At 34.6% G+C, this 15,366-nt stretch overlaps 1 protein-coding gene across 1 annotated transcript in view; it reads right to left on the minus strand.

The window, feature by feature from the left end:
- Nucleotides 1-13,439, minus strand: part of Lipi (lipase I) — a 31,986-nt gene extending 18,547 nt beyond the window's left edge. Inside the window, exons 1-4 of the mRNA XM_006983604.2 lie at nucleotides 13,305-13,439; nucleotides 5,577-5,624; nucleotides 3,275-3,660; nucleotides 627-735 (exon numbers count right to left, since the gene is read on the minus strand). Coding sequence (XP_006983666.1) covers nucleotides 627-735; nucleotides 3,275-3,660; nucleotides 5,577-5,624; nucleotides 13,305-13,350 — 589 coding nt within the window. The 5' untranslated portion in view covers nucleotides 13,351-13,439. The remainder of the gene's footprint in view (nucleotides 1-626; nucleotides 736-3,274; nucleotides 3,661-5,576; nucleotides 5,625-13,304) is intronic.
- Nucleotides 13,440-15,366: the final 1,927 nt, after the last annotated feature.

The raw sequence follows: 15,366 nt of genomic DNA on the forward strand, positions 1-15,366 counted from the left end.
GACATAGAAAAAGGATGGAAATCTGTGTGAGCACCACGTGGTTGCTGCCTTTAACTACAGTTAAGTTCACCGTGTGAATCTGAGTGAACACGAGAATGAGGATGTCTTAGACTTGAATAGCAACTACTGATTTGTCGAGTGCATTAGCGAATTAAAATTAAAATTCAACAGTGCTTGTGAGAATGAACTATGTAGTTAATATTTTTGGCTAATAAATAAATGATTTTTAAAAGAATGGACCAAACTTTTCCATGTAATCTTTGACATTTAGATAAAACTACCAAACTCAATACTTGCTTTTCTTACTCATCATAATCACTAAGGAAGAATTAACAATCTAGGAAAAAGTAATATTTGGATATAGTTTGTAGCTGTGCCTTCAGGTTTTAAATAGAATAAACTCTAGTGGGTATATTGTGCTAAAATGATATATTTTTTTTTCAAGACAGGGTTTCTCTGTGCAGTTTTGGTGCCTGTCCTGGATCTCACTCTGTAGACCAGGCTGGCCTCGAACTCACAGAGATCCGCCTGGCTCTGCCTCCTGTGTGCTGAGATTAAAGGTGTGCGCCACCGCCACTCAGCATCTAAAATGATAATTTTACAAAAGGAAAAAAGAATAGCTTTACCTGTAATTCTTCCAAGTTGACCATGAAATAGTTTTCCTACAAAACCACTAATATGAGCACCTAAGCTCATGCCTATGAGATGAAAATTGTCAAGAGATGCTCCATGCTTCTGTAATTGAAAATACAATGTAATAATTTTAATTTGAGCAATCACAAATCATTCCTAATATATTGACATTCTCTGAACTTCGTTATAGATTCTGACTTCGTATATTTCTGGGACATAAGGAAGGGGACTTATAACTTTGAAAAGATAAAGCTTTGTTCAGCTTGCATCATGAAATATCTGATTTTCCTCTATATTTCCAGTAACATCATTAAACTTCACCTGTGGATTTAAATTTTAATCATCCATAATGTAGAGTGAGATCTATAAAATAATATTTAGTTATCAAGGCATTTAATGATCAAATAGTAATAATAAGCATGATTGGCTGCTTATTTTGTTTCTGGGTACCTCAACATGTGCTTTGTAAGTTTCATATTTAATATTCCTGTTTGCCCTTTGAGTTATTCATATCCATCCTATTACTTAAAACTCTGCCTGGCACGTATTAAATACTAACTAACATTCAGCGAATATCCATTTTACTAAGGAAATAGGCTCACAAGTTAAAGTCGTGTACAAAGCTACATATATGTGTTTTAAGTCACAAAGTCTGAATGTTTGTGCTACTGAAAATTAATGTGCTAAAGCTCCTAACTTTTAATGTTATGGTCTGTGTAGGGAGTGAGTCACAGAGAAGGTGATGATATTACAAAGTTGGGGCCTTCAAGAATGGAGCTAATGTCCTAATAAAGGACACCTAAAAAAGCTTATTTGGTTCTTTCATAGTGCAAAAGTGCTGTAACAAGATAGCAACTATGAACCAGAACCTGATGCTTAACAGACCCAGAATCCACCAGGCCCTTTCTCTTAGGCCTCTTAGTCTGCACAACTGTGAGATATGAATGTCTTTGTGTACAGAGTCAATTTACAGTGTTTATCATAGTGGCTCAAATTGACTAACATACAAGCCTGGATCAGTTTGATTACAAAATATATGCTAGCCTTCTTCTGCTTTCCTTTCCGAGTATACCAATGCCTCTTAGCAGAACCAGTAAAAGTATAAAAGTCACTCTTATTTGGAAATGCTAAGATGAATTGTTTTGGACTTAAGGTGGGTTCCAGGATTGCAGGTTACATAGCACAGAAAAAGAATCTAAGGTCAGTGTGTGAACATCTCTTTGCCTCAGGTAGTTAGCTTTGTGAGCTCACTGATTGTGTGGTTCTTCCAGCAGACTTCAGGGAGCTGAAAGGTGTTGGTAATGGTCCAGACTACACAGTGATGCCTGAAGTCTAATAAAATGATGTTGAACTTTCACCATTATTGGAGAGCCAGAGAGGGACTTTCCCAGCACAAAGCAATTCTGTTCTTCAAATGCCTCCAAGCAATGTCCCCAAAGCTGAAGGAGTATTTCTCAAAACATAAAGCTATGGCTACTCTTCTCCCAGCTCCTATAAATCCTTTGCAAGCAAAATCCTACGAGTTTCCTTAAATTATCAACTTAACCCATGCTTTCCACATTATGAAGTTTTTGTTTATCAGTTAGAGGCAATCATAATTCAGGAAAAAGTCAATTATTCAGTTTTACACACGGTCAATTTCCTCTGTATCAATTATTTCCTCTTCATCTCTCTTGGGTCACAATGTTTTTAAAACTGTCATTTCAAAAATAATAATGAAAAACTATTTTATTCACAGATAAGCAAATGTCATGTCTTGTTTAAGCATATACACATTTACATGTGTATAATGTATATTTCTATTTGAATTTACAATTCATGCAAGAGACAATCGAATGTTATTACTTTGGGTGTAGAAACAAAGAAACTTGGCAGCGAGGTGAAGTGATTGCTCAAAGTCACACAGATGAGAGGTGACAGACTCGAGCTTTGACGCCCTCCAGTCCGACTCCTGGTGTGTTTGTGTTACGCATTTGTGTTCCGCTTGTTCAACTTGGCATAGGTCTGGAAGCTCATTGCAACAAAAATTCAGACTTCAAAACCAAGAACACCCAAAGAACTCAAACACGACCTTTCTTTCTCTGAAAACCTTACTGCCACTACCAGTTCTCAGGACAGATAGGAACTACCCTGAAGGTTGGCATAGTAAGCAAGAATTATGCACCAAATAGATGACCTGAAACCAGCCTTGAATCTGATCGATACAGCTCAAGGGCAGCAGAGCTGGAGGACACTGAGAACAACATTTTGAGCTGGGAAGGGACCACTTTCCAAATGGGTTTCCTTTTATATTTACCAATTGCCATTTGACCAACAACAAACATATGAGCCAGCTCTTAGAAGAGATGACTAAAACAATGTACTGAAATTACAGTAATGTCTACTCCCCACATAAGATCACTAATGCATCCTGAATTCAGGGTTGGAAAAAGCTTTAAATTTTTAATAGTTTAAAATAAAAGTTTTTTCACATTGAAAAATCATATAAAATTATTTAGAGTAGACAAAGCAAGGCTAAAAAGATCACTATGTCTACGGCAAAGTTCCAACTGCTTATAGAAAAAAAATCTCTTAATTTCGTGGTGTCATATAACAAACCATATACTGTGTAGCATGTATACATTCAATTTTTCAAACTTACCAAAAGAATTTGAATTGACTCACGCAAATGCTCAGCAACTAGTCTGGTGTTTTTAACAGCTCTATTATAAATGAGTGTTGTAGCACCCTGGTTCCAGTCTACAACAATGAGATTCACATCTTCGTGTTTCAATAACACCTTAGTAAACTTATGAAGCCATGCTGGGATGGATCCCAGGGGTCTGTATCCATGAATAATCCAGACAGTTTTCTTTGACGGGTTGAAACGTACATTAAGAGAGTTATTGGACTCAAACAGTGGTTCTGCACAGCTTACATTGTCCCTTGAGTACAACATCAGAATTATCTTTAGTTTGGGGTAAAATAAATCTTTTAAGGAAGTCATTGCATTTAATTTTGAGAATTCAAGACATGTTTTCTTATTCTCTGTAAAGAAAAAAAAAGTCAAACTGGGCATTAGGATAAGATTGCAGTTTTATTGGTATAATATTATACAACTGAGCAGGAGAATTCTATTTCATTAGTACTTTAACATGATTTACTGAGCATCTACTGGGCTAAAGCTGTACACGGGTCAAGCAAAAAGACTTCCTGAACTAGAAGTAATAAAAATAATGACAAATATGAACAAGTGTGATAGGTCAAAAATTACAAACATCCCTCTAAAATAAAATGGAATATGTCAGACTGAAATTATTGCTGTTACTAATCACATGGGAAGGTCAACAGTAACAGTAGATAAATTGATTGTGAATTTTTCACAAAAGCTTTACAGAAGTGTACTTACTTATTAGAAATAAAACTGTTTAGCTCAACATTACCTATATTAATACAAACCAAAATAATATGGCATCATTTTGCTTGTAAACTTAAAATAGTGAAAAACTCTTTCTAGGGCATATACCAGCACTTGAAAGTGTGAGGCAGAAGTACCTTCAGCTCAAGCTTAGCCTTGGTGAGATAGCAAGAACCTGAGAAGAGAAAGAGAAAGAGGAGAGAAAAAGAGGACAGAGAAAGAGGAAATAAATTGCACCAATATTGATGAGTGTAGATATACAAAATACATATATTGAATGCTGAGAGAATGCAATGATAAAATCTATTAATCAACCCATCTTAGAAAAAAGGCCAGAAAGTGAACTAACTAAAAATTTTCAACAGCAGTGATCTCTGTAAGGCAGTGAAATAATGGCTGATTTATATTTAGCTTTTTATAGTTTTTCAGAATTGTGAATTATTGAACCAGCATAAGCATAAAAGATTTTTTGTTATGAGAGCATAGGTTTTTACTACTTCTAGAACATTAATTTTGTAATTCTGTTTAGGAAATAAATTTTTCAGCACTTGTCAAATACTTTAAAAGCATTAGTAAACTTGAATCTCAGTGATTCAAAATTAAAAATTGAGTACAAGAAAACAAAAGAAAAGAACTAACAAAATTATTTTAATATTGCACATAATATACAATGCTAATGGTAATTATAATTTTGAAAGTACAGATGCATTCATGCCACAGTAATTTAGAGGAAAGAAGCCAATTAAGAGGCTCTAATATTTGCACAATATTCCCAGATTAACAATGGATATGCAGTTAGAAGAGCTTTGATCCTGCATATATAGCAAGTACCAGAGCAAAAAGAAGTAAGGAGGAGCGTATAGACCCATGGTGGCTATAAACTTGCTATGCTGAACAAATTGTATGAGTCATACATATTCACCTCATTTATCACCAAATTTGGACAAGTGTGAAATATAATCAAATAATCCAAACAGCTGCTTGGTTACAAACCATGAAAGACTTTGCCTTTAATGGGAAGATCCCTCTGACGTAAATAAGGAGGAAAGACCTACATCTAAATAGATATCAGAAAAATGAATTATCTATCCCCAGGTGTAGTATCAATTACTATTTTTTTACAACATTCTTATTCAGAATAGAAGAAAACAATGTCATTTCAAAAGCAAGAGAAAGAAGTTATTGAGACAAATTTTAGAAGTTAGAAAAAAACAGGATGAGGTGAAGAACAGGATAATCAAAACTACAGTTAAAGGAAAACACAACTGCATAATAAATATTCTAATCATAAAATCATATAAAATAGGGAAATCTCCCTCTGCAGGAACACGTGAAGGGAGGAGGTGTTAAAATTACGACAAGAATGAAGACAAAGGATGGAGAAAACTTAGGGAAATTAACTCGTGTCGCGGTTCCTTGTGGAGAGTCCTTTGGTGGAAGAAGAGCAGAGGGTTGCTTCATTAACTGAGGACAGAGCTGCATGGCCTGGTTTGCAAGCTCAACAAACTCGCCAACATTTAGAGAAAATTCACTCAATCAGACTCACCAAGATTTTTATAAACTCTCTTGCTTTTCGATGGCAAATTTAAATACCCTAAAAATATTAAGACAGAAAATTCAGGTTACGAACATAGCAATGACTTCTGCTTTTCCTTTTGAAACAATTAATCAGACAGACAAAAGTGTACAAAGTGGGACTTTAAATGGAAATGCTTGGGAACTAACAACCTTATGCCTTTCCTGAAAGATACTACTCACACATGATTATGTTACATTTATTGATATGGGGTGTGTGTGTGTGTGTGTGTGTGTGTGTGTGTGTGTGTGTGTGTGTGTTGGATGCACATCAATGTACCATCTTCTCAGTGCATGCATGAGGAGACCGTAGCAAGGCAGCAGGTGTCTTCCTTTATCACTCTCAACTTGACTGCCTTGAGACAGGATAGCTCACTAACCCAAAAGCTGGTCATTTGTCATTTTAACTAAATTGGCAGTCAAGGGAACTCTAAAAGTCCACTTGTCTCTGGTCCTTAATGTCGGTGTTATAGACACAGGTATGCCGGCCTTTTTCATGGGTACTGGGGATTCTAACTCATGCTTTCAAAGTAAGGGTCATTACCCACTGAACTATCTCCCCAGGCCTGATGTTGTCATTCTTAAGTAAAAATATTAGGTTCAATAAAAAGTCATTTAAAATACTGAAAGTGATTGTGAAAACAGATATTGATTTAACTTTGAATGTTATAAAGCAGAATTTCACAGAAAGTTAACAGCGTAAGTCATCCTTATCCTATGACACATCCAACTTTTACTAATAAGAATGTAGGTGAGAAGGAATATAGAAAATTAGACAAGTCCTCGATTCAAGGTAGCACAAGATTTCCATTTTTTAACTCCAAAAATAGAAAATACCTTAAAATCACTGAGAGGGAGAACACAGAGAGAGAGAGAGAGAGAGAGAGAGAGAGAGAGAGAGACAGACAGACAGACAGACAGACAGACAGACAGACAGACACAGAGAGAGTTATAGAAAGAATTTCAGAAGGGAGAGGGAGTTAGCATACAAGGCCCAGTAATGCTGCTCTCAAAACCCCAATGCCAGATATGGCATAGTTCCTTGTTAGTTATTGACCAAGAGGCCACAGGGGAGCCCAGTACCCCAGGCTTTTGCCACTTCTCTTGGTTGTCCACCAGATCTAGTTGATAAGATCCTATTGCTAAAGACATCACAGGCAGTGGCTGGAAGATGCAGAGAGAAGGTTCAGCTAGTTTTTTCTCCCTGCTGGCTCAATTTCATAGAGACAGGTGGTGCTAACCAGCTGCTTCAGCAGACCAGCCATCAGCATGGTTTACCCCACTGTGAACCCTCTGAACAACAATACCAATGCACCCGAAAAGACACACTTAATGGAAGAGTGACCCGTCTATTGGGGATGGAGTGGGTAAATGACTGCTCTCTCTGAATGGATTTGAGGCCCATTCTGAAAGAAGGAATTCATGTCTGTAATGTAAACCCAGCCAAAAATCCACAGATAAAGAGACCTTTGGCCCTAGATGAGATGCTACTACTGCTGTTTGGCAAAATTGACAAGCTGCATTCTAAACATCTACATTTAGACCTATAGGCTAGTGCTACTCCCAACCTCAATCAAAAGTCCTGCTCATAGTACTTAGAATAAGTGACAGGTGAGTGTTTGGGCCTAAATAGGACATTTATGTCATCTGCTTATTATTCAGTAAACATACAGAAAGGTGGATGGGAAGAAGTAAGACCAGAAGAAAGGGGAAGAACCGTGAAATACTGTCTTCTGGGCATGCCACATCCAACATAATCATGCTGTCACCACAGATGATTCAGTCTGCCATGAGCCTGTAGTAGACTGAGCCCATCAACAGTCATGCGTGGGTTAGAGGATCCTCCCCCTCCCTACTGAATGATGCCTGGATAGAGGCAGACCTTTTCTTTGCTTATATTCCCATTGATGAACTCATCAGGCTTTGTTGGATAGTTACAAACATATGCTTGAAGAAAAAGAGACAAATAAATTGTACTTTATCTAATGAATTGGGATTGTTTCCTTGCATTAACATGAATATTAATATACAGCAATATGTACACATGAAACACATATATTTAAGAACTATGTATGAATGTGAGAGCATGTGTGCACTACGCATATAAAGAGAAGACAAAATAACATTCTCTTTCAACTTGGCAAAAGAATTGAAGACACTTCACATATAATGGCAAAGTATCCCAAGAAACAATACATCATTAGCCATCCAAAATATGTAAATTAATATGAAAACAATATGCTACTGTGCACACACCAAAATGCTAAATGCTAAAGACTAGCAAAAGGGGAATATTATTGAGGATGTGAAGCTTATGAAACATATTTACACTATGGAAGAAAATGAAAAAAATGATACAGCAATTCAGAAAACAGGTTGGTAAATTATTATAATGAAAATGTGCACCTTATTGGACCATAATAGTTAATATCTAGATGTTAACCATTGACAGTTGAAAACGTTTCCTCATAAAAGCATGTATAAGCTCATAATAGCGTGCTTTCCATAAAGGCCTACTTTTGAAAGAACTCATATGCCAATCAAGAAACACATTAAGAGTTGAGTTGTTGTAGTATGTGTAATTTATTACACTCCAAGCAATAGACAAGCTTGATCAGTAGTAAATATATATATAAAATGTGGAGAAGATATAAAGGGCTAGAAAAATGAAATAATCATTTACATAAAATTCTAGAAGAAGGATGTCTGATTCAGAGTATCAGGAAGGAGATCTGTGTCAAGTGGAATCAGAAGCAAGAAGGAAGGGAATTGCAAAGGGCATAGGACATTTGGGGTACAGGAAATATTTTACATGGCAATTGATATGATTTTTATGTATCTTATAAAATATGGTACATGTATTTTTCAAAATATGTCAATGCGTTCAGCTAAATCTGTACGTTTTGATGCATTTAAGTTACACTTTGATAAAAAAAATATTTTTAAAGGATATAGAATAGTAATGGTCCAACAATTTCCCAAGGATGCAAAAAATTAAAGGTTTTATTTATTTGTTTGTTTGTTTAATTTTTATTTGTTTTTAGGCAGAGTCTCAGTTATTTCACTAGGATGGCCTTGAACTCTTATTCTCCGGGGTCCTCCAGCCTCAACCTTATAAATTCTGGAATTACAGGTATATACCACTATGTTAGCTTCAAGTCATCTTAAAATTCTGAAATAGCCCTAATATCAAACATAAACACATATGCCCACACATAAACTACATACTCAGCCAACAACATAAATTAAAATAATAAAATTCTAGTAGTGATTATCCTATTAAAATATTAAGAAAGTATAAAAACATCTGCTGACACTGAATTGTTTTTAGCAATCATAAGAGTACTAATCACTTATTTTGTGTGTGTGACATTTACTTCTAACATAAATATGAGAATAGAAACTGAAAGTGTAAGTACATTTAGAATAATTGATATAGGAAATAAATGGTTTGTATTAAATAAGTAATAGCAATTCTGAACTACAATTTTTTAAATAATGGAAATTTCAATTAATATTTCCATAATTACATTTATATTTTCCAATTCTTCTTTATTTACTTTTGGAAGTTTTTTCCTACCCTAAATGATTTTTGTTTTAGTTGGTTTGGGAATTTGTAGGGAGGGCGGGGGGTGTTTGTTGCTTTGGGGTTTTTTGTTCATTTTGACTAGCTAACCAGGAAGGTTCTTTAAATCTATTTTAGGACAGTCTCAATATTCAGTTGGCCTAGGCCTAGCTCTCGTGGCAGATACTTTTAGGAGTGAGGGACATGCTAAGTGCCTTCAGTCTTTTGGGGGCTCAAATGAAAGCATCCAATTTTTAAAGTATGCAGATTTAGTGGCATTTGATACAAAACTTTTCAGTGACGGGACAGCATAAATTATTTTCAGCTACTTTCAAAGCGGTGCTGGTGACTGTAGTTCACTGGTTTTTAAAAAAAAAAAATACAAGAAAGCAGAACAGAAGGAGGAGGATACAGAGGAAGAATTAGAGAAGGAGGAAGTGCCATAAGGAGGATGGTGAAATTTAGGCAAAAGACAAATGAATGCCAGACTACAGATAATGAAGTCTGATTACAATGGTTTTTTTTTGTGTGTGTGTGTTACATATGACAAAGTCAAACCCATGAGACTGAACATCTAAGATAAATCAAAAGAAATATGTAATATAATGTTTCAATACATCTATAATGTATAAAGATCAATCAGGAGGATTCATATATACATCCTTTCTTTACCACTTATTTGTGGTGATAACAATGAAGACCCTCTTCTTATATGGTACTGCACAGTACATCTTTTTAGGTAATGCCCACCTAATATTTAACAGATAAGACAGTTCATTCCTCGTATCTAACTGTACTGTTGTATCTGTTGGAAGACACCCCTCCCCTCCACCCTCGTCTATTATCCCTCAATGCTTCATGGAACCATCAGTCCATTTTCATCCTCTTTGAGACAAATTTTTCTCATTTATTTCACTTAACGGAATGGTGTTTTCACCAATGAATTTAAGGAGGAGATAGAGGTGCTCCTCAAGCCGGGTAATGGTAGCGCACTCCTTAAATCCCAGCACTTGGGAAGCAGAGCCAAGCAGATATCTGTGAGTTCAAGGCCAGCCTGGGCTACAGAGTGGGTTCCAGGAAAGGCTCCAAAGCTACACAGAAAAACCCTGTCTCAAAAAACCAAAAAGGTGTGTGTGTGTGTGTGTGTGGGGGGTGCTCTCTCATCTACTATTACAATCTTTGACTTCAAATTCAATATCACTTGACAACAGCTGAGAAAGGATTATCTGCATCATGACTTTCAGGGTTGTATAAGCTAAGAATGCAGGAAGCCCAAAACTGTGTAGCAGAAAGCCACTGTGCATATATATGTGCAGATACATACATCTGTATTGTATATATGAAAACAAATTCATAGTGGTTAAATAATTGTACAATTTCACAATGTTTGGTTGGCAGTTAGTTATACATTGCAGTAATACTACAACTGAATGCAGAGTTTATAATACTTCCCGGGTGGCTGCTTGATTGAACTGTTCTCTACATGGACAGAGAGATGTTCCTCACATTATAAATGGAAACACTTTCTAAAATTATATTTGAAAACATTTCTACTTATCCTGAAGTGTAGCACCAAATGTTTCCCTGGATCACTCTTAACATTCATTTATCTCATGGAAAGATTGTGTCCTCTGGGTTTTTGCCATAATATTCCTATTAAAATTTACACAGTGCTTCTTGGAAGTGCAATCATAAGATGGGTTCCTTATTCAAATGAAGAATTGCAGTTCTCAATGAGTGAGCTAGTAGATATAAAGGAGGGATATAAAAGGAGAGACGATGTGGTGGAACTTATTTAAATATAGTACTTATGCATGCAATACTAAAAAAAATTTAAATTAACAAAAATAATTTACATTTTAACCAAATTCTTATTTAAACTATACAGCATAGGGCAAAGTCTATAGTTTTAGAGGGAAAAAAAGACTCCAAATCTCTATGTCTCAATTTTCTGAGCTATGACATGGAAAAGAATAAATGAATTAACCTGTCTTCAATATGTCTCCCACAGGACTAAAACATAGGAATTTACAAACTATGTCATGAAAGTAAAATTTGGTTAGTAATCTAAGAATAACATCATATTTTTAAAATTATTTATTTATATTTTATGTGTATTTGGTGTTTTGCCTGTATGTATGTCTGTGTGACGATGTCAGATCCCCTGGAACAGGAGTCACAACTTGTAAGCTGCCATGTGGATGCTGGGAATTGAACCCAGGTCCTCTGGGACAGCAGCCTGAGCTGCTCTTAACCACTGAGCCATCTCTCTAGCCTCAACTTTCTTAATTTCAAATGTATATAAAAGATAAAATGTTAATTTTTGTGATATTTAAAAATTGTAACTAATTCGATAAATTGAATAAAGCTTTGTGAACAGACCCACACTGCTCTGTTTTCATTGAACCTAAAGTTTCATTCAAAGTCAGAGAGCAGAGCTGAAAAGACACATCATTGACTATTGAGCCACAAAACTTCAACTATTTATTATCTAGCTCCTAACAGAAATATTTTCCTAACCTTACTACAGAAACAATATTTTCCTATCCTTATAACAGAAACAACCCAAAACTGCAAATTTAGCCATTAACAACTACAATAAATATACACGTGCATATAATTTGAATACACATGTAGATAAATTTCTTTATACACTCTGTTTAGCTACCTTTCTACTTGTCTTGTAGTCTATAAATACTTTTTAAATGTTTTACTCATTTTTGTTTCCTGGAATATGTTTCCTTTTGTAGAGAGCAGACCTTATCAATGATGTTCAGTGTTGACAAGAAAGACCAACTATAGATAGCATAGAAAGGCAAACTGTGTACAAGCAGAACAGAAGATAATTAAAAGGAATAGGCTACTGAAAATCCAGCAAAATCTCCTAATTGATTGGAGATTGTTTTTAAATGAAAGAAACTTGTCTACATGTATTAACAAAACATCTTTTAAATTATAAAAATCTTTAATTATTTATTTCATGTTTGTTGTTAATATCTAAAAGTTTTGATATTCTAATTTAGTAATCATCAGAAATGAGCCAAACTTTTGAAAGAAACAAAAAATATTTAACAATTATAACTCCATTTTTCCTGTTGAAAATTTAGGAAACTGGCTAATTCTAGTCCAAACAATAATCTCTGAACATCTGTGCCAAAGCGTGCTATGATATCAAAATAACTATGAACTATGATATTAGAGGATAACTAAGTCTGGTTCAAATTTCTCTAGCTTTCAAGTCAAGATGCTGATACCACGAATCACAAACTTAAAATGTCTTTTTAAAAGATCATCCCAGTGAGTAAAATTTACAATATAAACTATGCACTATTGCCTAGATTCTCAAATGCTTCCAAAAACTGTGATTAGTTCAAATACTCAACTGAAAATAAAAGTGAAATATTAATTTCTACTTGGTATATTATGGTTTGTAGAATGCATAGTCATGAATTTATAAAATATATTTAAGACATAAAGAAAATAATCTTTCACAAAATTCCACCAAAGGGCTATTATTTTTCTTGACTTATGAATTTGCTACTATTTTTAGAAGGGGGAATGGCTTGTTCAACCATGACCAACAAGACATTTTCCTCCAGGCTAGAACAAGACATTCATCCATAAAGCAGAAAGTCACATTACTAACATTAGTAAGCTTTATTACCATTATCAACAGTTCTTGCTTACAACCATTAGACCATTTGGAACTTTCATTATGTGAAACAAGAAAAAGAAAAGTACTTCTGTATTGATAATTTTCTTTTGCAACTAGTAAATTACCTATTCAATAATTTTCTTCAAACATGAAAGCAAGATTTATAGTAAGTCATAATTTTCAGACCTTGAATTAATTCCTTACTGCTTAATTACTTATCTTGAATGTTTCTACTTATTCCCTCTTTAAATATTCTCTAACTTCTAATCTTCAGACAAATGAATACAACATAGAGCTCCAGTTTAGCAAACACATGCACATCTATATAAGTGCACATACATAACCCTCTTAAAAGCAATCTGGTTTGGTATAAAAACCATAATCAGCAAAATTTCCATACTACAATGGCATAACAGAATACAAATCATATTAACTATTTTACAGACATTTTAATGATAAGTTATTAACAAACATCTTACCAAATCGTAACCAGCACATCAAACACAGGAAAATGTATATTCTCATTTGGAATCAGAAACTGTAAAAGAAACACTGGGATTCACCAAAAAGAAGTTCTGTAATTCATTAAGGTTCTGGGTGGATAGGCTGGTCTCTGTCGGGTGAGCTTTCCTGTAAAAATGACTTTTGCTCCTCCCCCATCTGCAAAAGGTGAGGGAGTGGGACTGTCTCTTACTGGCTTGTGTTAGGAGATCATGTTTAAGCCGGAGACTCTGTAATAACTCACAAATGTTCAGCTACGCAAGTAGGATTTAAGGGAATGGGGAACCTAATTGTAGACGTCTTTACTCCTTAACCTCAGGATTTCAGAAGTGGCATGGGAGGGTATGTTTATGGAAAGCATACTTAAAAAAAAATATGTTACTAGAATACCAGAAATAGAAAGTCGGGGGAAGTTTTGTTTTATCATCATTTTGATTACAAACTAAGTTCTTCACAGAGGTACAAATCAATAACAAAATCCACACCCATGAAGCTGTCCAGCTTTTCATGTGTATGTCATTATGCATCTAAAAGATAGTGGCTATTTTAAATGTTAGATTCTAGCTTGTCTCTTGGAGCTAAAATTTGAAAAGGAAAAATATTTTTGTTTTAAATATGACAAACATTTAAAAATTATTACTGGTTTTCTCTTCATGTGCTTGTTTTAGTTTTCCTCTTATTTTCTTTCCCAGAAAGAATGTTGAGAAAGCAAGAATAAGCAGTAGTTGTTCTACATATGCAGATCACAACTTCAAAACAAAATTCCTTTTAGAAAAAAATGCCTTGGGAAAGCTTCAATGATACAGTAAAAATTGACTGTTTGATTTACATCGATTAACAGACACTATTCTGAAGTCTGGAGATACGCTTTAGAAATCCCCAAACATGGGATACTTATTTTGAAATTGGGACATGTGACTGCTGATAAGCCCTCATTAATTTGAAGTGTTTGATCTTTAGGAGTTTTATTGAGACTGTTTTTAGGAATGAATTCACTATATTTTGTTTTGTGGCAATAAAAGAATGTAGACACCCCCCACCACACTCAGCTGTTAATAGCTGTACATCTCAAAAAGAAAAAGAAAAGAAAAGAAAAGAAAAGAAGAAAAGAAAAGTGAATAGCTATGTTATTTGGGAAGGGAGGAACACAGTGTATGCAGTACATGAAAAACATGGTTTTAAAAAGATTATACTTAATAGACTAGAAGAAAACTCTTTCCTAAAGACACAATTTATCTTTTCTTGAGACTTTTTTTTTCTCTGTGTAGTGTTGGCTGTCCTGGAACTAGCTCTACAGACCAAGCTGACATCTAACTCATAGAGTTCTACCTACCTCTGCCTTGAGAGTGCTGGGATTAAAGGTGTGTACCACCACAGCCTGAATTTACACTTTTGTTTCTGTTCTTGTAAAGTGAAAGTATCTTATATTTATATTTTCATTGTTATCATTCTGACCCCATCATATGAGTTTTAGGTTTCAGATAGTACAGTATTTAGCAGAGTTTCAAAATATGAAATGTCATCACTTTATTATCATATAATTTTCTTGCTTTCAACATGAGAACATTGGGTTATTAGTGCCTAGTAAAACATCAGCAGATGATAATATAATATGAAGTATGCCAATAGGTTTTTTTTAAATATCTGTGTATTTATTTTATTCCTGCTCAGACATACTATATGAGAGGGAGAACCTTATAGATACATGTAAAAAATAAGCAATGTCACAGAGCAGGTTGTGTTGATGATATTTTATAAACATGTATGGTTAATGGATCTCTGTTCAACAGGAATGCTTCTAAGCACTTGAACAGTAATTATAATGGCTAAGTAATATTTATTTAGTAGACCACTTTTCAGAATGTACTTTAGGAGAAAATTTTTATTTAATTTATATAAATTCTGTTTAAAATATTTAACAAAGGCTGGGAGGTAGTTCTGTTAGTAGAGTATGTACCAAGAACATGTGCCAGACTCTAGGTTTGATCCCTAATACCATATAAATGCATATGACTGTAGTCATATTTACTGTAGTCCACT

The sequence above is a fragment of the Peromyscus maniculatus genome, chromosome 12 (assembly GCF_049852395.1).
Source record: "Peromyscus maniculatus bairdii isolate BWxNUB_F1_BW_parent chromosome 12, HU_Pman_BW_mat_3.1, whole genome shotgun sequence".
Classification (NCBI taxonomy): domain Eukaryota; kingdom Metazoa; phylum Chordata; class Mammalia; order Rodentia; family Cricetidae; genus Peromyscus; species Peromyscus maniculatus.